The 23,831-nt window shown below is 49.6% G+C and overlaps 1 protein-coding gene across 1 annotated transcript in view; it reads left to right on the top strand.

Moving 5' to 3' along the window:
* The first annotated feature begins 568 nt into the window (after nucleotides 1-568).
* LOC144178805 (thyrotropin-releasing hormone-degrading ectoenzyme-like) overlaps nucleotides 569-23,831 on the top strand; it is a 55,181-nt gene continuing 31,918 nt past the window's right edge. Inside the window, exons 1-6 of the mRNA XM_077706928.1 lie at nucleotides 569-871; nucleotides 3,831-4,112; nucleotides 10,530-10,879; nucleotides 13,228-13,383; nucleotides 13,991-14,093; nucleotides 23,246-23,366. Coding sequence (XP_077563054.1) covers nucleotides 569-871; nucleotides 3,831-4,112; nucleotides 10,530-10,879; nucleotides 13,228-13,383; nucleotides 13,991-14,093; nucleotides 23,246-23,366 — 1,315 coding nt within the window. The remainder of the gene's footprint in view (nucleotides 872-3,830; nucleotides 4,113-10,529; nucleotides 10,880-13,227; nucleotides 13,384-13,990; nucleotides 14,094-23,245; nucleotides 23,367-23,831) is intronic.

Here is a 23,831-nt window from a genome sequence, read left to right as displayed (position 1 = left end):
TTGATGCTGCCCATTCGCCCCGCCCGGCTTGTTAAGCTAGGTAACGTACTTGCGCCCTCATGTCGAAGTATAGCAGACAACCATTTTGCTAGCTTCGACACTGCGACTATAAGTTTGGAAGAGTACAAATCAAAGACACTAGCTCTTCTTACCAAGCACACCAATTCAGCTGTGCAATGCGTTTCATTTCCGCCTTCAAAAAATCTATCGAAAGAACTATTCAAATTATTCATAACCCCTCCTGCCTTCCTGCTCAGAAGGCGAAGAGTTCCCAGTTCAGTCTTTGAATATTGGACCTCATTCTGCGTATACGAATTTCTTTACCCGTTTTACCTTAAGAGTAAAAGTACTTGTGACTCTGAAAAAGAATATTTCCGCAATTTTAATCTTGCCTTATGCCGGTCCTAACATGGATAAGGACTAACAGAAGGAAGTACAAACATTTATTTCACCTACTCCCTGGCAAGGACGCGATGTGTGGTAGCCAAGACGACTTGCCAACTCGTTCAGAAACAAGGTTTGGACGCGTCCCCTGCAAGCGGCGCTCGCTCTCGTTCGTGCAGAGACCATGTCCTCAACCAGAGGCCGCTGCTCCTCGGGGGTTGGCAGGGCCGACAGTTCAGCTGGACCACGGCGGTGTCCCGCGGGCGAGCCGCAGGACGCCGGCCGTTCCAAGCGGCACAAAGCGGTCGGCGGGTTGGTGGTCGCCCTGATCGCGTTGCTCCTGCTCGTCTGGTACGTGGCCATAACGAGCGGCAAGAAGCCCGTCCTGGACCTACGTGGGCCCGCCCTGCTTCCGGGAATGGCGCGAAAGCCCTTCACCCTTAAGCCTAACGCCCGCGAGGAGTTCACCGAGCCAGGGCTGCCCGAGGTGCGCCCCGGCGTTTCTGGTTTGGCCTTGTACGCTCTCTGCACGGTCTTTTCAAAGCGAAAGTAATGCATTTCCCCGTAGACGGTTGGTCGACCGAAAAACTCTGATAAGATATCTGGACACACGGCGCATGCGTGAAACCGGGCTTCCGTTTTGTCAAAACAGGTTACTGCAAAATCTCGAAAAAGGAACGGTCCTAGATACGACAGTACACGCATCGATCATGAACACGAAATACTGCAGTATACCTTAATCTGGTAAACCTCGTAACGGTATACATTTAGATCGTTCGTGAATGTGCTTACTTAGTGCGCGAGAAATCGTCGCATGGGTTCCGTCTTTGTTTGCGATTTGGGTCTTGGAAGGTTTGACGATCCATTGGACGCACTTTGAGCGAAGGTTGGACGCACTTTGAGCGTAGAATTTGCCGCGCTTATGGCGCAGTTTTCGTGTCAGAAAGCTTTCGCGCTTCTCTAAACTTTCTTTAGGAAGGGATGCAACGTCATTTTACGACGGACTACTGACCGTGAGTGGGTGTTCGTCGTCCGTATGTCCGTTGCCTTCATAGTGGTGAAGCAGTAAAGGATCGGGTTCTTTCATCCCTTTAGCAGTAGAGGGATTAGCTCGTTTTTTACTTTCATAAAAGGTGCAGTCCAGGGACCTACACCTGCGTCTACGTCTAGGTGTTCGTCTATGTCATTGTCTACGTCTACGTCTATGTCTACGTCTTCGTCTGCGTGCAAGTCTTCACACCAGAGCTATTTTGATGTGCAGTGAGAAGGACGTGTGAGCAGGCCAGGAAGACCTTCCTTCTCGGTTGATATGCTATCACTAAACGCCATACAGAAACACAATATACAGAAATAGCTTTCGCTAGGGGGTGTAAATATGAGCCGTGTTAGAGACACAGCAACACTTTTTTCAACTTTTTTTTTTCTAAATATGAAATGCTTCCCGAACGTAAGCAACAGGCGCATTCAATACCTTATAATAAAGTGTCAGAAAGAATCTCAGGCGAGAATTACTGCTCTGCGCCCATGCCAGTGCCTATAAACTTCCACCCATATTTTCAGTGGGCAGCACTTAAGCTGTTACGCTGTTACGTAACATTACGTCACTTTTACGAAGTCTGAAGTTGCCAATCGTTCCCGTGATCCCGTGAAGTTGCCGGGAAGTTGCCGTGATCGATCCCGCCAACTGTTTAAATTACGTCACGCCTTCTCAGCCAATCACAGAGAGGGTGTGTATTACAAGCAGTATTATTGTTGAATAGCAAAGACAGGCCTACGTTGTCATCTCCGGTGCATTTAGTCCAGTTTTTCTTTGCCGGCCAAGAAGTATGTGCTTTCAGTAAAGAGAAATAAGGCAAACTTTAGAACTGCTGACACTAAACGTCATGAAACGTCCAAATGACGAAACCACACACAACCTCTTTGTAAACCGGAAGTACGTGACCAAAAGTGAAGGCAAATCAAAAAAGACTTCCGGCTAATTGCCCATATCCCCGGGAATTTGTGCATGCGAGAATACGGCCCCTGGACTGAACCGAACTGGACTGGACTGGACTGGACTGGATTGGATTGGATTGGATTTGATTGGATTGGATTGGAGATCATTTTAGCAGCAGTAAGCATGATAATCAGCTAATTTTAGACAACCAGGAAACCTAAGAATAACCAGCTGAACCTTAGCTTACGCCACGTATATATTGGAATAGCCGAGCTAAGCCACTGCTAATTATTTTTCTCTCTTGCTCGGTCGGAGCATTGTTTGCCCGCTTGAGTGACGTCACTCGGGCTATGTCGCGGCTATGGGCTGGCCTCCTTTCAGTTGCAGCAAACGACGCCCTCGATGGCCACTTTAAAAGAAAAGCGCAACAAAAGCAAAGCACAAACTGAAAGGCCTTCCACTCAGCCCTGGTGACAACTGCAACTTCCGCAGCGCTTCCTGGCACGATCGAAACAGTGAAAACGTTTATCGACATGGTTTTTGTTTTTAAAGCGAAGCTTTTTACCTCTACCCCCGAGGGTTTGTCGCAACCGTTGGTGTCAACAGAAAACTCCCGCAAACAAATAAAAGAAATTAGTGACACCTCCAGGACTCGAACCTGGAACGAATAGAGAAGCGAGAGCCCGTTGCCTTACCGATTGAGCTGCGAGCCCACGCAGAGACGGAGGAGACAGACGGTGCACTCACCGAGAAAATCTGCGTGTTTACTCCCTGCGTTCTTGCTGAACGCCACGTGATAGCGTCACCCGACCCCTCGCGCCGCTGCGCACTCCGCTCACGGCACGCGTAGTGGCCGTGTGCGCGCCTTGCGCATGCGCTAGGGGTATCAAAATTAAAGGAAGCTCACACCAACGCATGTCATCTCACATCTCCTCCGTTTCTGCCGCCGAACTCGACGCCTGCGTCGGCGGTTGCAGAGACGTAGCAGTGAGATCATCTAACACCGAGTTTGAGATTAATTTTATAAAAAAAAAAAGAGCTTCTACTCATGTGCTTCACCAATGCAACTCAACTAACCAGCGTTCATAAATAATGCATTGATTTAACCTTAGCAAAGAATATCTCTTTGAAGTAACAAAGAGTGGGGTTGAGCGATTTTACATGTCTGTGTTTTCACTCTTTGTCGAGCCACGTGTGGGAATTCAAGTGACGTCGCATGGGTAATCGTTGTTGGTGTCGTTTGCAGCTTCGCTTTCCAACCACCTTCACAGGGTGGATCGGCGCGCTTTTTTTTCACGAAAGTTAACCTAAACCCACCGCAATTTCGAATACCCGATGAATTTTGTTATCGCAATACCACCGTAACTCAGTACATGCATTGCAAGGGCTTACTTCTGTCGGTGGCTTAGAGGACTAACAATTTTCTGCGTTCCAAACGAGCACGGAGGAATACGAGACGCACAACGGTCGACAACACCTGATTGTCCGTACCCTGTCGCAAATCTTGCAGGCGGGTCGATTCCCGGCCGTGAAGCCCGACTATCCCCCCTTTCTCTCCCGAGATTCCGATATTACAAGGGTTCCGAAGCCAGCCGATTGGGCCCCCATACCTGTCAGACGTGGCGGCGTAGCCCGCGGCTTCAGTGATGGCTCCGATGGTGACCCAGGCCCCAACCCTGTGGCCCAGCCGGGTTACTTTCCCGAAGACGACTACGTCCCACCACCGCGCTCGGACTTCGTCGAGAAGCTTCCCCCGCACTTGGAACCTCTGCACTACGATCTCATGATCAAGGTACGTGCGACATTAAAGGGACACACATTTTCAACTTTTCTCGAAGTCTTAAACGCTTGGTAGTCAATCAACACATCCGGCACTTTGATTATGGGGTCGCGAAGTACCTCACCCAAAAATTACTGCTCTATGCCCATCAGATAACTTAGAAACTTGATTAAAATAATTTTTTAAATGCAGAGCATTTCAGTAACTCACGATGTCACCCGCGTTGACGTCCGTAGTCGTAGTCCGCACCCCACCCCCTACACTATATAAAAAAAAATACTATCCGGCGCCTGGTTTCGATCCCTCGACCCTGCGGGCGGAACGCAACGTACATGGTGCTCTACCCACTGCGCCACAAAGCCGACACAGAATGGGAGGCTACGAACGTGCCTTATATCCTTGACTCATTCAAACTACGTCAAGAAGCTGCTGATACAACGCATTCACTACCACCAACTCCCCAAACACTAAACGTTAATGCAATACACCCACCCCCTATGCCACGCATTTACTCGAGTCCCCCTCGCGGGGAGATGGGCCCAATTTTTTTTCTCTTTACCGGTCTTGGCGTTCTTCAACCGCTTGAATTACGTCATCACAGCGGTGTAGCGGCTCTTGGCCGGCTCTTCTTCAGTTGCAGAAATGGACGCATTCGACAGCCACTTTCAAAAGAAAGCAACAACTGCAAAGCAGAGACAGAAGGTGCATCGGCTGCGACGAGCAAATCACGCGGTGCCGCTCCGTGCTGGCGATAACTACAGCTTTCGCAGTGCTCTCAGACGCGAAGGAAAGAGTGAAAGCGTTCATGGGAAGTGTTGCGGAGTCCATTTAGGCGAAATCCTCATTGGCCTTGAATGACCCCGGTGTCGAACGAATGGTGCGAAAACCCGAGAAACGCAAACAGTGAACTACAGCACACCAACCATTTATTAGAGAAGATTAATACTACCAATGTCAGTTAATCATAGATTCGTAATGTTAGTAAGGGAGATTTAGGTGGTGATATGATGACTATAGGTGAGATAAGGTGAATGAGATGAGTTAATGCAGATTAAGGTGCATTAAGATTGATTATCGTGGTTTACATGAATTAAGGACGCTAAGATAGTGTGGCTGCTATGCCGATCGGTGGACGTGTATATACCGTATTTGCACGATTCTAACGCGTCCCCGTTCGTAACGTACAGAATACTTAAAAATTTCGAAAAAAGTTTGTTTTGATTGGAATAAATTGTATTTTTAGGCCATCGTATGTCACCATAGAAGCAGAGTTTCCTACTAATATATACTAGAAGGAAATCTCGCTCCACTGTCTAGGGGAGCCGTGCTTCAGCGAGCATTTCATCATGTACCACGGGTAAGGACCTTCCACTTGTCCTTGGCATGGCTTATGAACAGGCTGAAAAGGTGCCTCTGGCTACAAAAACGCAACAATATTACCGCGACAAATTAATCAAATTTGTTTTGTTATTGTAAAGTTGAAGCTACAAAACATTTATTTGTCGGGGATTATTTGGAAGCTTCATTCGAGATGAACAAGAAAAAAATCTTGCCCTTTTTGTTGATTTTGGCTTCGAGACAAAAAAAAAAAAGAAACCCTGTGGCTAGCCAAGACAAGTAGGCGAGGAACTTCGGTAGCTGCAATGGTAATGCCCATGACGGCCCGCCATTGCAGCGCCAGATTTACCTGTAGTATATATTAGCACGAAACTCTATGAATGAAAATGCTGCTGGCCCCTTTGAACCTGATTTCGGCTTTGAGCCAGATTGTAACGCGCACACGAATTTGTAAGTTACTTCCAGCAAAAAAAAAAATGTATGCGCGCGTTAGAATCTTGCGAGTACGGTAAAAAGCACCCGTCCCTTAAGCATGCATAAGGGGCCGTATAATTTGTTTCTTCCTTGCTTCGGTCGTACTTTCAATATAAAATCGATGCTGGAAGGACAAAAAATGAGATGCCTTGAGGTTTTGAGTCGCCAACTAATTTTATTTTGCTTTGCTAGACTTTACTTTGCTAGAAGAGCTGTTTAGGCCGACACAGATCCGCCCATCGTAGACAGGAAATCCCGAAGCCTCAAGAAAAATATGTGGTTAAGGAGGTCCCGGGAATCGCACCCGGGACCTTTGCACCGTAAAACCGACAACCTAACCACTCGGCCACCCCAAAGGTCCGAGGGGTACGGGTTAGCAGCGGTGAGAAACAATAACGTGTGCAGCTAATTTGAATGGGAAAAAATCACTTCCCGTTGTCGGTATCGAAGCTGGGTCCCTCGTGTTATGGAACCGGCGTCTATCCGACTGAGCTATCAGCGCATCCCGGGCGCTCGGCATTTCTCTGGGTTCGTAGCGCGGCCATTGGCTTTAAACTTGGCCGCTAGTTCTAGCGCGTGCCAACGCGGTCCACACTGGTAGAGGCGTGAAAGCCTGCGGACGGAAGGATCCGAGCCTGCGAGTCATGGATAGATTTCAGCGGCAAGTTCGTAAATGAATGTCTGGTGATGACATATGGACGGAAACTTGGCGCCTTACTAAACAACTTTAAAGCAAGCTTAGGTTGGCTCAGCGGGGTATGGAACGAATATGGTGAGCAATCTTTCCTCTACCAGTCAACTGAAATATTAAATTGGGAGAAAAATTAAACTTCGACACCAGTGAACTTACGTTTAAAAAACAGGTCAAAGAAGTGTTACTTAAGCAAAACGCTTGAATATTGATATATAATTAAGGGTTTAAAGGGTATAAAATATATGTTTACATGTTCCCCTAAAGGTAGAAATTAAAAACAATTACAAACAAAAATACATTCATACGTAATTGTGACATAGTAGTATAACTGATGAAACGTCATGCGTACGAATTACTGCGTTTTTATGTACACTGTGATCCTTCTGTGAATTTTAGACCTATGCTTTGTATAATACTTAGGAAATGTAATAAGCACTTTGCTTTGTGCTATTTCTCTATTACAATTGTGCTATTATTCTTAAATTTGTGAACAGACGTGTTATTATGTACGCTGTAAATTGGGTGGCTGAGGCCCCTGTCAGGCGTCGTCGGCCTTTAGTCTCAGCCTCCCCTTGATTTTGCCAAGAAATAAAAATGAAATACTAAAATACTTAAAATACTCAAATAATGATCGGAGTAGCACTTAGAGACAGAAAACGCGCTTCCTGGATCAGAAAACAAACTAGAGTAGAAGATAGCATAGTTCAAATAAAGAAAAAGGAATGAACTTGGCCCGGCCACGTAATTAGGCGAAATGGCAATCGGTGACCGCCAGGGTGACAGAGTGGACACCGAGGGGTGGGTTTACAAAAAGAGGAAGGCCAATTACTCGGTGGAGGGACGGAGTAAGGAAATTCGGGGGAAAATAATGAACTCCAGCGGCGCTAATTCGAAATTAGCGAATAATTTGGCAATGACAGTTGGCTTTGTCGAACGAGAGGCCAACTTTCACCGCAGCGCTCAAGTTCTGGGGTGAGCTTTCTTGCAGGACGCCAAAGCTGTGCAAAAAGGCTTAACATGGGCAAGCCTTGCGCGAAACAAGTGTGGTGTGTGTTAGCTGAAGAACAACGCCACTTGTCAAATTTATCAACAGAATTGACGTTTAATGCCATTATAGTGAAATAAGGAGGATTTTGTCCTCTCTGTGCTGTAGCCTGTGTTGTCTGGTCCTTGTTCGCCCTTGCCTTAGTATTGTTTTGTGGTAACATGACAGATATGAATAGTTATCACTCGTTGGCTGTGCTTTCATGCAGCCAGCTAATGGTTATACCAGGATCTTTTCAATGAACGAAGGGACTTCACTTAGTCGTCTCATTGATTTGAATGATTGTAGGGTTTAACGCGCCGACGCAACGCAGGCGATGAGGCACGCCGTAGTGGAGGGCTCCGGATTAATTTCGACCACCTGGGGATCTTTAACGTGCGCCGAAATCTCGTACACACGGGCGTTTTTGCTTTTCGCCTCCATCAGAAAAGCGGCCGCCCCGGCCGGAAGTCGAACCCGCAACCTCGCGCTCAGCAGCGCGACGCCTTAGCCACTAAGACTTCACTTATTCGAATATATTTCTGTATTCGCAGCATGTTGAGCAGCTTGTATTTCTCAATAGCAGCGCGGCAAATTTTTAAAGCAAAAGCTTTTGTAGTGGTACCGATGGCGTCCTGTGAAAAAACTAATGCATTTCCTCATAGACTGGGTGGTCGACCGAAAAGCTGTGATAAGATCTCTGGACACACCGGGCATGCGTGAAACTGGGCTTCCATTTTGTCAAAACAGGTTACTGGAAATTTTCAAAAGAGGAGCGGTTGTAGATAAGACAATACACGCATTTATAATGAACAAGTAGTACAAAAGTATACCTTTATCTCATAAACCACGTATCGGTATGCATCTAGACCGTTCGTAGATGCGTTTACTTATCGGGCGAAAAATTGTCGTACGGGTTCGTTCTTCGGTTGCGACTTGGGTCTAGGAAGGTTTGATGATCGACTGGATGCACTTTGAGCGAAGGTTGCATTCACTTTTAGGGAAGGTTTTCACGCACTTTTGACGCGGTTTTGGTTTTAAAAAGTTTTCGCTCTTCTCTCGGCTTTCTTTGGGAACGTATGGTAAAGTTTTTGTTGCACTGCTTTGCATTGTTGTCGTTTATTTTTCATTTTTGTGCCATTTTTTGTTAGCCAGCACTGGTACATGAACACGCAGACGTGCGGATTCCTGACCGCCTAGCTTATCTTCTGTGCACCTATGTTTCATAAGCTCTGTACGCACTAAACAAAACATGTTTATATAATATAATATCTCAATGCGTTAGCAGTTGGCCTTACTGTTCGTGTTCGAAAATATTTTATTCGAGTTGTGGTCAATTTTTTATTTTTTATATTATCTCCCTCCCAACGCTGTCAGGAAGATTTACCTTCTTCCCTGAGGCGACAAGGTCGAGGGCAGAGCCGCGCCATTACCGCTTTTGTTTGTCATGGGCTGGCTGTCGGGTGCGGCGTCTTCTATACTTCATTTTGACGCTGCCGAAGCCGGCCGTCTACGCAGCGACCTTTTCTTCCAACCTTTCCAGCGTGCCAGCACGCTCAGCCTTGCACATGGCGAGCCTCTGAAGCAGCGCCGGAAAGGGGGGGGGGGGGGGGTTAGGGGGTTAGGAGGCGCGCGCTAGAGCGCTCTCCACACCGACAACATCGGAAGAGAACAGGGTGGCTGAGAGCCTGTTCGCCAATAACACCTGTTTTTAACCGAAAACATTCATAACTTTTATTTCGACGTAACAATCAGGAAGAATGAACTCGTACTTCCCGGCCAACACCTCTAAAGCATGTTTCGAAATCCTACATTTCTACAGCATCCCTGTGGTCAGTATAGAGGGATAGTGCACTATTCGCTTGATTCTTGTCACTGCTATCGCCACGTTAAGCACCCCACACCACGTGAAACCTCGAACTGCGTTCTGCGTCGATCTCCTCTTTGAAGTGTATACCTTCGCATGCATAGACACGTTGCAATTGTTACATTGACGAAGGCGTCCCCCTATCGAGCTCCACCGCCTCCGTCATGTAGTGGTACCGTGGTGAACAGATGCTCCTGTTGTACAACAGAAAGTCCTGTTGTGCGACAGAAAATTTTGTAGTGTTTTTCGACTGGGAACTTGTTTGAAAAAGGCGGGCTTTACCGCCATACATAAAACCTCACCGCAGGACACTAAACTTGTATCACGCGCGCACAATGTAGTAGCGCGCTTGATCATAAGATGATTTAACCTACCTTGGGGGTCTCAAGAAGTGCGAGCAGTCCTTTTATGCAACAGGATAATGAATCACCAATCATGAATTCATCAGCGCCTGTCTATCTATAGTGTAGTGCGCCACTCTCGACTTGCTGCTAGTTTCTTTCGTGTTGCCGTAGAAGGGGAAAAGAGAAGCGGAAAATCAGGCGGGTGATAGGGCGGTTCAAACTGACTGACCAACACTCTAAGGTAACCCTCTGGTTGAGCATCGCCACAGGGCCCTCAACGGACTTATTAGCCAACTCGGCGAATGACCGAAACGCTCATGCCATTTAACTCGAAATTTGAATCTTCGCTGTGACGTCAAAACGCGGACCGAACTTCTGAGTCAAACCGGATGCTCGACATTGTCATTAGCCGAAATTTTGTCGCGCGTGGATTGGTAAACTGGGTGCTTTACGGTGAAGCTGAACCACAAGATTGTGTGAGGGGAGAGCGCACGCCGGAAGGTTTCTCCATATACTGCCTCCCACTCGAGCTCCTTCTTCCCTGTCTTTCTCTGTTCCTACCCTTTGAAACCCCCCTTTCCTTACCTGGACTGGGTTGTATGATGGTGAACTCCCTGTTGAATTCAACAATATCCCCAGTTCTTTCCTCTTCCCTGCTTTCTTAATAAATCACCCCCGTGGCTGGCAGGTGGTGCTGGACGCCAACCGCGACCAGACCTTCATGCTGGGCGACACCTACTACCTGGGCCGGGCCGTGCTTCTGCTGCTCTGCGTGCGGCCCACGAGGACGCTGTACCTGCACGCGGCCGGCCTCACCATCAAGGAGCAGCAGACGACGCTGGTGCGCGAGTCCGACAAGACGTTCGTCGGCATCGGCAGGATGGCCGTCAACGACCAGCTCGAGATGCTCAAGGTCGAGACGGACAGGCCGCTCGCCACCAACGAGACGTACAGCCTCTCGCTCGAGTTCGCCGGACCTATCAAGGCGGTGCCGCGGGGCATCTTCAAGGCAGACCTCAAGAGCGACGATGAGCACTTGTGAGGGCCATTTCGTCCCTTTTATTGCAACCGCACGCGTGTTTGCTGAGGGCCTGTATCCGGGTGAAGGTCGCGGAGATGTCTGTTAATTTGGCAATGGCTGTACATTGCCCCAACCAATGTTTCCCGCAGACCACTCCTCGATTTGAAAACTTTCTGAAAATCATTCTGCCATGCAAGAGTGGGACGTCCCAGTTTAAAAGAAAAAAAAACTGTTGTTGATTCCTCTTTCATAGGAATCAGGAAAACACGGAAGTGAAATTTGCAGCGAAATCTGCAGCTGAGCATGATTTGCGGGTCGGCGGATGTCTTTTGGGTGTGCTTGGCGAGCGACGTCCTGCTGGCGGATCGCTTCGGCAAAGGTGTACTGGCGTCATTTCCGTGGTGGATATGACGTCAGTGAAATCTTAGGGGTACCGCGGCATAAAACACTTTGGTGTTAAAATGTAAAACCCGAAACGAACAACCCTAAGTATAACATACTCTTTACAACTAAAGGTTGCTTCCCCGTAAGAAGACCGTGTGTGCAAGGGTGCACCCTTTACAGGCCGGTTGCTTCGTTGTACTGGGGCCACTTCCGTGGCTGATATGACGTCCGCGTAATCTTTGTGTATCCGGGAATAACGCACTTTCGTGTTAAAAAGCGCTGAAATGCCTCCTCATAGAGGCCTGCTTCCGGTATGGTATTGGTATAATGTGTTTACGCGTGCCATATTGTTAAGGGAATTCGCTCAGGAGGCGTATGCCGCCCGTACGCCGCTTTCCTGTACTGGTTTCTTTGGTTTGGCGTTTTTAAGTATCTTTAGTGTTGTGCTACGAAATCAAATTACTTTTACGTGCAAACAATATTGAGAAGTCGGTGCGGGAGAGCCAACATGTAGGCTGTTTAACCAAGTGGAGTGGGTGAGGAAAAAAGAGGGGTTTAGCGGTATTTGAACTCATAGCTTGGGCCCAGTGTTGCAGAAAGTTCGGCGGCGTTGACCGTGAATAAAAAATCCTGAAACGCCCCTTTGCGGCGCCCACTGAAACCTCCCGAGATCGCTGGCGCTACCTTAACAGATGGCGTGCGAACAGGTGCGGAAAGTATTCACCTTTAGGAGTGTTTTTATGCGATGCGAACGGGGCTCGGAATGCTTGCGGTCCAAAGCGTCCCCCAATTTTGTTGGCAAATCCCATTGAAACGATTTCGCTGGCTCTATTCCGGAAGGTGTTTCGGTAGTTTTTGCAGCTTCCTATTCTTGCTTTCTGCTTTTTTTTTTCAGATTAAGTATGATCTATAAAAAACGAATTTTCTGGCACATCTGCACGTGTGAACATTGGCCTGTAGTACCTACTCTACGCGCGGAATAAGTGTTGGCCTGATTTGATGTTAAAACTTTGAAACTGCATGAGCAGCGGTTTATAAAGGGTGCCACAAAAGTAGATACTCGCCTTCAAAAAAATTTTTTCAGCAAACAATTGTTTCGGCCCCGCTCAAACTTTACACGAAAATCGTATTTTATGGAACTATGGAACAGGCGGAACCTTAGCTGGTTGATGTGCGTGGGTCGTCACTCCTTTTTCTTGCTTTGTGTTGAAGTTCTACGCTGACCTGTAGGCATGATTTGTGTGTGTGTGTGTGTTTTTTTCACTGATCATTGTGTGTTTCATCTCTTTCACTTACTTGCTTATTTAGAAATCACATAGAAATGTTTTTCGCCTATGGTATACATTCAGAACGCAACACGAGAGTAGTGCTTTTACGTGATGAAAGGCGATTACTGCATGAGAGTTGTTTTGCAATAGCCTGGCATAACTCTTGAAATAAGTTATGTCGAGATCATTCATGCAAAATCAAAGGCATCACATGTCATACCGTTGCTTTTGCCGAATCATTTGCTCCTCGTACCACAATAGACTGGAATAATCTACCATCAAACATTGTTACTGAACCTAATACCACGAAATTTACTAATGCTTTGAGCAAAAATATCAATGTATAATATGTATCATTCCACTGCCTCATTTCATTCAGTTCAGTTCATTTCGTTGTCAGATGACATGTGGTAATATACCATGTGGTTATAATCGGTGTAGTTTGTTCTAGTTACTGTACCAATAGCTGTTCTTATTATTCTACCTAATTTTTGTATTTGTTTTCACTCTAGCAATGTTAATTCTACCATTTTTTAGTTCTTGTGTTTATTTTGTTCTTGTTCTAGTTTATGTGACACCTTTGTAACCCCCCTACCCTATGTAATACCCTCCCCAGAGGGCCTTTAGGGTTTTTTTAAATAAAAAAATAAATAAAATAAAAAGTCTAAAACGAGTAAGATAGGGCATAACGTATCACTCGATTCCGCTTGCAGCAAAGTTGTGACGACGCAGTTCATGCCGACGCACGCTCGCCGGGTGTTCCCCTGCTTCGACGAGCCGTCCTTCAGGGCAACCTTCGACCTGGCCGTCGTTCGGCCAACCAACTACCGAAGTTTCTCGAACATGCCGGTGGTCAAGAGCGAGGGCAGGTATGCGCAATGCGGGGGGCTCTGTAAAGTTCTGGAACTTTGCGATGTGTGCACGTATACAGCGCGTGGTGGTGATACGTGGTATCACCACTCGTATTGGTCGCTGGGTTATTATACAGCGAAGCTGTGTAAGGCTAGTGTCCCGTGTATTGATTTGGTCCGCCAACAAAAACCCAGGGCGCCCTCTATTTGTCCGCGCTCCAAACACCCGAATGGCTAGTGTCCTCCGGCTCCCAGAGGTGGCGGTAGGCGTTCACGCTGGACCACGCTGGATGGCGGCTCTGTGTTTTAATATTACATATCAGGAGTGTCAACGTTTACGGGGAGTTTAAAATGCAGGAAAAGATATGAAGCATCGTAAATACCCAGGTTAAGGTCGGTTGATATCGCGAAGTATTTTGGTAGAGTTTCGGAAACGATACCTGTGCAGGGCTCTGCTCGATAAAAAAAAAGGGGGTTGATATCTTCACTTCTTGTTCGGTTTTATGTGAGGACGCACAACTTGTGAAAATCGAGAAGAGTCGTATAGAGACGAAATCAGACGCACCCGTAAAAAAAGTTTGAAAATTTCCCCCCTATTTCTAACTGCGCTTGCCGGTTTTTTCAGGTCACGATATTTCGTCGCCGACTACTTCGAGCGGAGTCCACGCATGGCGACCCACAACCTGGGATTCGTTGTTGCACCGTACGTGACCTCGGGATCGGGCCTGGTCAGTAGGATTAATTTTATTTTTAGCAGTTCAATTTTATGCTGTTACAAAAAAAGTTATATATTTGGCCTGTACACTGAGAAAAGTTCTTGCTACTTAATTCACATGTGCAGATTTGGGAACCTGCGTATTATTATCCCTCTCTAACATTCTGGTCAGAGGCGCCAACTCGTTGCAATATGACCGGTAAATCTTCTCCCTATTGCAAAGACTAGCTCGATACAAAATGCTGCCCCGGTGATTGGAATGTTCTAGTCCTATCAGTCCGTCACGTTCAATTTTTGTGCGCTTCAAAGTGAACTTGCGATACTCTTTGCACTTTGTGTGAAGAAAAAAAAAATGTCCGCTGGTGTAGACGAACGTATATATATACGTTCTTTCCTGAGGTATAAAGTACAAGGGAAACAGCCCCGCTGGTCATCGCACCAGACGCGTATTCTGAAGGTCGTGGGTTCGGATCCCACCCGGCGGGAATTTTTTCTCCACTTTCTTTCTGTCCTTCCAAATTCTTTATCGGGTTCAATGGCCTACCACATTGTCCCCTTTGCTTTCTGAAGCTTTCTTGACTGCCAACCCTTATTTTTGTAGTACAGTCGAATCCACTTATAACGATACCGCTTATAACAATATATCGGATATAACGATGGACAACGATTGCACCGTCCAATTTTGTATGCTTTCTATGGTAAAATAACCCGCTTATTACGATGCTCCCGAGCCGCGATATCGGATATAGCGATTGAATCCGCTTACCGCGCGGGCCGAAAATGCGAGCTGCCGCCGGCGCTGGCGCCGGCACTCGGCGCCGACAGCACGCGACGCGCCTTGCGTCCCGTCCACCCCTCAGAAAACGAGTCGACTGCGCCAAGCGAGAGGAGGAGCAGCTTTTCTTCCCGACTCCCCTCCCGGAGCCGCTGCTTTGGCCTCGTCCGCGCGTCCGGCCGAACCAACGTTCGGCTGGTTCGGCCAGTTCGGCTCGCACTGCTCGCAGCTCGGAAGTTTCCCTCGCCTTTTCTGCGCGCCGAACTGAGTGCTTTTTTTTCTCCGCATCTGTCTCCGTTCAACGTTTCACCAGTTTTACTGCGGATATGATATTTCTAGGGACCATACTGCGGAGTCGGACTGAACGTTCGGACGCCATGGCCGATTCGCCTGCGGCGCTGCGGCGAGCATCTAATTGCCTGGAGCAATTAGATGCTCTCGAAAAAGATGTGCGTCAGCTTCGCGTGAAGCAGTCAAAGCTGACTGACTATGGCTTTTCTGCAAACGAGTAGTTGCACTACCTCACTTGCATGCTAATAAAATGTTTTGATCTCTCTAGTGGCTTTTTTTTCTCGACCCGCTTATAACGATTATCGGTTATAACGATGAGATTTTCTTGGCCCTTGGATATCGTTATAAGTGGACTAGACTGTATATATATATATATATATATATATATATATATATATGGCTAAGGCGTTGCGCTGCCGAGCACGAGGTCGCGAGTTCGATTCCCGGCCGCGGCGGCCGCTTTTCTGATGGAGGCGAAAAGCCAAAACGCCCCTGTGTACGAGATTTCGGCGCACGTTAAAGATCCCCAGGTGGTCGAAATTAATCCGGAGCCCTCCACTACGGCGCGCCTCATCACCTGCGTTGCGTCGGCGCGTTAAACCCTACAATCAAATATATATATTATATACACATACGGTCGAGGAAGAAACGTTTCAATGGTTCCAGAAGAAATATCAAAACGCAGAGTCCAACGCACGCCTCAAAAAACATATATTAATTGGCTAATTTTATTTCCACATTGCTAGTTAGGTTTGTTGGTACCGTATTGCAAAATATGGTGGCGCTGATACAAAAGCATACAGAAAGTAAGGGTACACCGTTGCGTGTCCCCCGGCTTTGTTCGCTTCTGCGTAAGCGGTACAAAATTTGATTTTCTAGGAATGCAAAGCCTAAAAATCCAATGCCCGCCTCGGATAGCCAGTATCGGATCGTTGTCCGCCATTGCTTTGTGTCTGACCGTGTTTGCGCATTGCTTGTTTTTGTTACATTAGAAAGTAATCGTTTCCTGAAAAATTGGGTAAGCTGGACTAACAGGGCCACATAATACAACGTCGGTTGCTCCAATCGGCCAGTGTCGTGTGAGACAACTTTAAAGCGGCGGGGGGGGGGGGGGGGGGGGCGCTGCAGTAGCGCCAGAGTGAAGGATCACGTTTATTTCGTGCTTCAGAGGAAAGCCTTACTTCATGGTTCCCGTCCTCGGACATTGGTGTGCCTTTCTACAATCGGGGAAACTGACCTTCCGCACACGTGAGGAAAATTTCGCTCTTTTTTGCGAACTCGTTGGGCACCCTACGCCACTTTCCTTTTGAGTGTGCACGACCGGACCAAAGCTAACCCTAACGACAGCGGCGGCGGCCGGGCCGCCTGCGGCGGGATGGCGTCGCCATCTATCGCTGGAACTGGCAACTCCACGCCTGCGATTTCATCAGGAGAACTGACGTCGCACCCGCCCGCTGCGCCACCCCGCGGAGCGGAGCCAGCGGAGCTCATGGAGGTCGCGCCGGGCGGCGCACCGACGACGGAAGGGGCGCTACGCATGCGGCGTAAACCATCTGTAGCGGCCGCTGACGGCCTAACTACGAGAACTAGAACTGACCGCAGACAGCAGCATGACAGCAAGCGACGGCGAACGGAATCCGAGGATGCCGGTGAAGCCACATTACGCAAAGCGGCAAGTTTCCAGGCCGACTGGTGCAGCCGAGACCCGGAAGATGGCGCTGAAGGGGACGGACTTTGGGAGCGCGCAACTACTCGCGCCAAACGAAAAGCAGCGCTACAGCGCAGCGGGACGTCCGCAAAATCGGCAAGAGCCGCTGAGCGCACCGAACTCGGCACCTTCGTGTTGTCAATACGACCCAAGGAGCGATGTAGTATCACATCTCTCAACCCTCAGGAAGTGAGACGGGCTATCTGTGCCCTTTCACACAACCAGCAGTTATCGAAGCACCAACTTCTGCGCTTCAACAAGGAGTCTAACACCCTCACCGTGCATACCTGCGACGAGAAGCAGGCGTCGGCAGTACTTAAACTAAGTGCGTTAGACACTCCCTCGAACCCATCCTTTCCCGTGACTGTACACCAGGTTCCCAGTGATGGCATGTCGCGTGGCGTCATATATGACTGCACTCCAGGCGAAACATCAGAGACGTTGGTTGAAGCTTTGGACTCTGAGAGCGTCCAGGTGCTACAAGCCCGTCCCATGGGAAAGAAAGGGGCGGTGTTGATCACGTTTGCCTCGCGTCATCCACCCCGGTACGTGAAATACTGGGATTTTCTGAAACGAGTAAGCCCTTACGAGCCGCGATCCGTAGCGTGTTTTCGTTGTCACGGACCAGGCCACAAGCAGGATGTGTGCCCAAAGGAGAAGGCAGTGTGTTCGCAGTGCGGCTCCTCCCACGAGGAAACGCCAGACGCCTGCCCTCAGAAAGACAAAAAACACTGCGCCAACTGCGGGAAGGATGGTCATCTGGGAACCGACAAGAAGTGCCCAGCGCGTAGGCTTTTCAATAAGAAAGTCAAGGAAGCGACGCAGGAACGTCAGTCACGCAGCAAAAGTCGACGGCGAAAGGTTTTCGCACCGTCTGCCAGCCGGGAAACCGACACACTAAACGGCACAAGCACGAGCCGAAAACCGCAACGCGGCCGCTCGCAACGCGCACCAAAAAGCAAGTTCTCGGAGCCCAGGGATAATCAGTCGCTGCCTCAAACTGACGCGTTGTCATACGCCACGGTAGCGTCCGGAGTCCAAATTTCAGCCAGCAAGCCGGGATCATCCGGCTTCAGTTCGCGTTGCAAGGGAGAAATCGAGAGTGAGCTGAAACAACTGGACAATGAAACAGAAGTCAGCACTAGGGATTTCGAGAACACTCTGGCGCGCCTAGAGAAACAACTTTCGGAAATCCAGCGCTCCATAGACGTGACCCGTACAAGGTTCCAGGAACAGCTCAACGCGCGAAACGAGCAAAAACTGGTTCTTCAGCACCGACTGAAAGAATGGAAGGAGGAAAGGGCGCGCATTGACAAGGCGAAGTCGAGGCAGTCCCCATCGCCCAAGAGAGCCCTAGTAGCCGCTCCCCCAGACGCGCAACAAAAACAGAAGTCAGCAGGCAAGTCTACAACTGCAATTACTACTGCTCAGAAAACGACTCTACAAGAGCAGCAGCCACAGCAAGCACTTCCCCTAGCTTACGAAGCTCCTCCGTGGGTCACACAATTCCTTCAAGAAACAAGGGCACAGTCCATGCGATTGCAAGCGCAAGCACAAACACAAGCTATTCAAACGAATCAAGCTATGCAGAAGTGGACCGACATGCACCAGTCACAGCAGGAGGAGATAAAACAACTTCGAGAAATCCTTCAAAAACAGCAGGCCCAAGTGACAGCCGTACTATTACAGCATGGCCAGCCAGCCCACCATAAGCCAGAATAAACCGGCTGCGCGGACACCAGACGTCCTGCAGTGGAATTGCCGGTCACTCAAGTCCTGCGCTGCCGAGCTTGGAGCACTTTTCAGACACGTAGGGCAACCGGTGGCCCTTCTACTACAGGAGACAAGAGGTACTAATCCATGCATCCAGGGATACGAAGGGCATTTTCAACCTACCATTGTGCACACACAGACAAACAAGAAGAAGCAAGGTCAGCAGCCAGACGAGGTAGTCGAAGCACAGGCGGCAATCTTCATTCGTAGAGATGTTCCGCACGTCAAACTCGACACTGGGAAGTACTGCAACAGAATACAAGAGGTGGTTGCCGTGCGATGTGAGCTCGGCGGTCGCCAGACCATCCTGGTGTCTGCCTACCTACGTCCCGAGAGCAGCTGCTACAGAAAGGGCAATTCGGAGACTGCAAATTTCGCTTGGTTACGCGAACTCCGACATCGGTACCCCAAAGACCGATTGCTGGCCGGGGGGGACTTCAACGCTCGACACAAGAGCTGGGGATACGACAAAGAATCACAGAGGGGGCGCCGACTTTACGAAGAGGCCGAAGCGGCAGGACTTACCTTGGCCAACGACACAGACTACCCTACTCGTCATGCACTTCACTCCAGGCAGCGCGACACTATACCAGATCTGACTTGGACAACGTCCAGGCTTGTAAAGGAGTGGAGGTGCGGTCCCGACGGAATGGGTAGCGACCATTATCCGATCTGGATTGAACTTGAAGTAAGAGCCACAGGGCGGAAAAAACGGATGACCGCAGCTGTCGACTGGGACAGGTTTCGATCCGGCTTTGACGCTTACGACGAAAACGTCCCGTTTCTTCAGAAGCTTTCCAGAGCTGCCCGGGAAGCCACTAGAGAGATTGAAGTGGATGAACACCTTCCTACACCCGACAAGCACCTTCTCAACCTGTGGGACACCCGTAGCCAGCTGCATCGAGTTTACCTTGATAGGGGGAAACGGCATGTCGACCTTGTCAAGGTGCGCAATAAGACCGCACAAGCGCGCCGTTACGCCAAAATGCTCTCTCGGGAGCGATGGCACAACCACTGCGCCTCGTTCAATGAACGGACTGGCGGGCGGAAGCTCTGGCAAACTTACAAGGCCATGTCAGGCAACCGCAAGACTGGAAACACCGTCAAAAACGTCAGGCTGGCGACCGGCGACTCGGCGTCCAACTTCGAAAAAAAGGCAGCAGAGACGCTCTTCCCGCAGCCATCAGTGCCACCAGACCCCAGAATTTATCAACGCACAGCACCTACTTCCGACAAAGATGTTGAGTCGCCTTTCACAATGCAAGAATTAGTGATGGCTCTCGAATCCGTCAACGCCAAGAGCGCACCAGGAAAGGATGGCATCACCTGGCAGATGCTGCGCAACCTTAACGAACACGGGAAAATGCAACTACTTGAAGAAATTAACAAGGTTTGGTTGTCAGGCGAAATTCCCGCTGAATGGAAGCACTCCGTGGTGAGCCCCATTCCCAAACCAGGGAAGCCAGCCGTCAGCATCAGTAACTTGAGGCCCATTTCGCTTACCTCAACACTCAGCAAGCTCTTGGAGCGGATGGTTCTCACCCGGCTTAACTACCACCTTGAAGAGGCACAGAAAGAACCCTACTTCGACCCGGGCCAGACAGGATTCCGTCCAGGCCTCTGCACACAAGACAGCATTTTCTTGCTCCGCCGTTGTCTTCAAAAGCGGAGAGGAAGAAAAAGGGTTCCTGGCATACTGGTAGCCGTCGACCTGCGGAAGGCGTTCGATACCGTAGCGCACGAGGCAGTAATCTCCGCACTCGAAGACACGAAGCCAGGAGCCCGCATCCTCAACATCGTCAGGTCATTCCTGGAGGGACGCACCTTTGAGATTCGGAGTGACATTAGGAACCCTAGGATTTACAGCAGCAGCATTGGCGTGCCCCAGGGGGCCATACTGTCGCCCACGCTATTTAACCTGGTGATGCGAGGGCTAGCTACACGCCTGCGGCGAATTCATGGTGTGCGCCTCACCATGTACGCCGACGATGTGACGCTGTGGACGGAGCCTGGTGACCCTCTCAGAACAACAGAAGACGCAGCCAACGCTATACAAGACGCCCTCAATACTTTAGCCGACTACTTGAAGACTACGGGAATGGAAGTGTCTCCGGAAAAAACAAAATACATTCTCCTGGGCGGCTCCACGGTTGAAAACGAAAAGGTCAAGCTCTGCCTCGCCGGCCAGACACTCGAGAGAGCTCCAGACCGGCACATCAAGATTCTTGGCATCCCGATACATGAAAGCGGAGGTGCGGCAACGTGGCTACGGCAGCTAGAGCCTAAGTGGAAACAGCTTCTGCATCTTGTAAGACGCATAGCCCACAAATCCGGAGGAGCCAGCACACGCACAGCTCGTACCCTCACAATGGCAATACTAACGTCCAAAGCTTGCTACGGAGCTGTGTGTTTTGACCTGACAAAATCGCAATACGACAAGCTGGAAATACTACACCGGGAGTGTCTTCGGGTGATAACGGGCCTGCCCCGCCATGCCCGGGTCGAGGAGCTGCACCGCTACTCTCGCATCCCGCCGCTCAGAGACATCATCGCAGAACGCAAGGCAGGACACGATCGCCGCCGTCTCTACACGCCAGCGGGCCAGTCGCTCCTAGAGCTGGACGGGGAACAGCTGGGTGAAGAGATAGAAGTGCTCCGCGCGATCGCTCCCTGGGACGACGTCCAGGTTCGTGTCACGAAGCCAGTCACGCGCCGACGCACGAAAGGGGATCACACGGCCCAACGAACCGCCCTTGCTGAGAGGGCTGACTTCCAGGACAACGCCATCTTCACGGACGCCGCCTGGGACCCAGACACCTTCCGGGGAGCGGTCGCTGCCGTCCGAGGACAGCAGCGGGATGCGCAGGCGTTTCAATACTGCCAAGAGCAACCTGTGAGGTCACTTGAACTGCAGGCCATCCTTTATGCACTAGAGAAGTTGAGTGAATGTGCAAGGACCAGCCCACTTTCTGTGCGAGGACAAACCTTCACAATTTTTACCGACTCTTTGGACGCCCTCAAAAATCTGACGAAGACACCTAGAGCCGGCACTTTGGCGCACAACGTGAAAGTCGCTTGCGCAACCCTTCACGAGCTCTACGGCGTGATGGTGCGGGTGGACTGGGTCCCGGGGCATGCGGGCGGCATCGGAAACGGCGCCGCCCATGACGCGGCGAGCGAGCTGTTACGTTTCCGCTCGTCCCCCCTTGACACAGTCCCTCAGGCTTCGCTGCTCTTTGACCCGGACGAGGAACGCGAGCGGATGAAGATGCAAGCCAAACGAGAACTGAGGGCGAAGGTGCCGCACAATCCCCACCCACTTCCCAAAGGGCTTCCGCGCGGTGCGGAAGTGCTAATACACAAGGCTAGGACAGGTGCTGCCCTTACGGAAGATGTTCTGGTCAAGTGGCGAGCACACACTGCATCCAAAAGAGCTCGTGGCGGTGACCCACAAGTGGACATCACCGATCAGAACGAGGAGGGCGACCAGGCAGCCACTGCGACGTGCTGCACGTGCAGTACCGGTGCCTCTCCAACGTTAAGGCACCTACTGTGGGACTGCCCCGGCCTTTCGCCGCTGAGGAACAGGCACAAGGGCGCCGGCGTTACATCATTGGAAGAATGGACAACCCCGCCCCCTCACTTGGACGCCGCGAGCACGATCCTTTCTTTGTGGGAGTTCGTGCGAGCGGCAGACCTGACCGGACGACTCTGACGGCCGCCCCACTCCCTTTCCCTTCTCCCCTCTTCCCCAACTAGGCTACCAAGCCCCCCGTATCGTTAATAAAGTTTCATTCATTTCAAAGCGGCGGGCTGCTGCGCAGCTAAAAAAGCGTAGGGCGCCCAGTATCAATCGGCACTGCGCATTACGCATCGGAAGTGCGCATCGGTACTTCTAATGCTTACGTGTGTTTTCGTAACTTTTATTGTTTACACCACCATTATTACTGCAGTAAAATGAATATGCCTTACATTTAAGCGCCAATTGCTCATTCGGCAAGCTTATAAGCACTGCCTCATTTGCGTTTCCTTTCACCGGCCTCAGCCAATCGCACAGCCGGGCATATGGCATCATAGGTTCTGTTGCGGTAAATGATCTAGTGGGTCGCATGGCCATTTCCTAATTATATAGCTTATTTGAGCCAAGTGTGCGTTGAAAGTGGTGTCAGTATGATTCTTACGAGGCAATCTTTGAATGAACCAAATGTGTTTCGTCCGCATCGCCCCTTTAAAGCAACTAATTCCTAACAATCTAAGCTCAGAGTGTCTATGTAGAGTAAACTTGACCGCCAAAAGAGGTGGAATTTCAAGATGTCTGTATGAGCACATTCGCTTTCCAGTTTCTGTGACCTGCTCCAACCCCACGAGACGGAATCACGGCATTTTCCATAGTCAATAACCTTACGCCGAGGATTGCAAACTATCACCTAGATTCCCACGGATCGTTCCTCCTAGATCGAGTTCTCACTTTGAAAATTAACGAACTTCACTTGTGGCCTAATAAAGACACACGATGACAGTAAAAAAGCAGAAGAGTCTTCTATACACTTCTGCATTGCAAACTGAGGAATCACGGGTATCAGTCGTGAATGGTGGGCACGCTGGTCTTCGACTGCAGATCAAAGTACAAGGCCTGGCACACCATGTGCGCAGTTCTGACTACGCCCAACAGGTGGCGCCGAAGATCGTGGTCTACTGCCAGGACACCTTTGGAATCGTCTACGGGCTACCGAAACTCGGTAAGGGCGAAGCCAATCCTACGCTCTCCCAACTAAATCATAATCACTATGCACATGCAGGGTGGCACGACGATAATTGGAGCACTTTAAACTTTTTTCCTGAGTGAACCGCCGCTCTGTTGTCGCTCAAACTTCACACGAAGGTCGCATTTTGTGGTCTATTTTTTTTTTTAAACCGGGAGCAACGATGGTACTTACCTGTTTATCCTGAAAATTATTACGAACGATTTTCGCCTATGAGAAAATGGCGGCCCGTTGTGCAAACTGATCTTGGAACGACGGCGCCACCTGGGGTGCGCAGAGCGAAACGGACGATGGGGATTCACTGTAGGAAGGAGCCAAATGAACTAGCGGACGACCAGAAAACCTAATTTCACATTTGCGGATTGTCTGCTAGCTCATTTGGCTCTTTCCTACCGTGAAAGGAGACAAATGAGGTAGTAGACGATCATAAAACGCGCTTTC

This window comes from Haemaphysalis longicornis, unplaced genomic scaffold (assembly GCF_048455015.1).
Source record: "Haemaphysalis longicornis isolate Haplotype H1 unplaced genomic scaffold, Haemaphysalis longicornis Haplotype H1 scaffold_4, whole genome shotgun sequence".
Classification (NCBI taxonomy): domain Eukaryota; kingdom Metazoa; phylum Arthropoda; class Arachnida; order Ixodida; family Ixodidae; genus Haemaphysalis; species Haemaphysalis longicornis.
The sequence above is the reverse complement of the archived record's forward strand: the minus strand, read 5'-3'. Positions and strand labels throughout refer to the sequence as shown.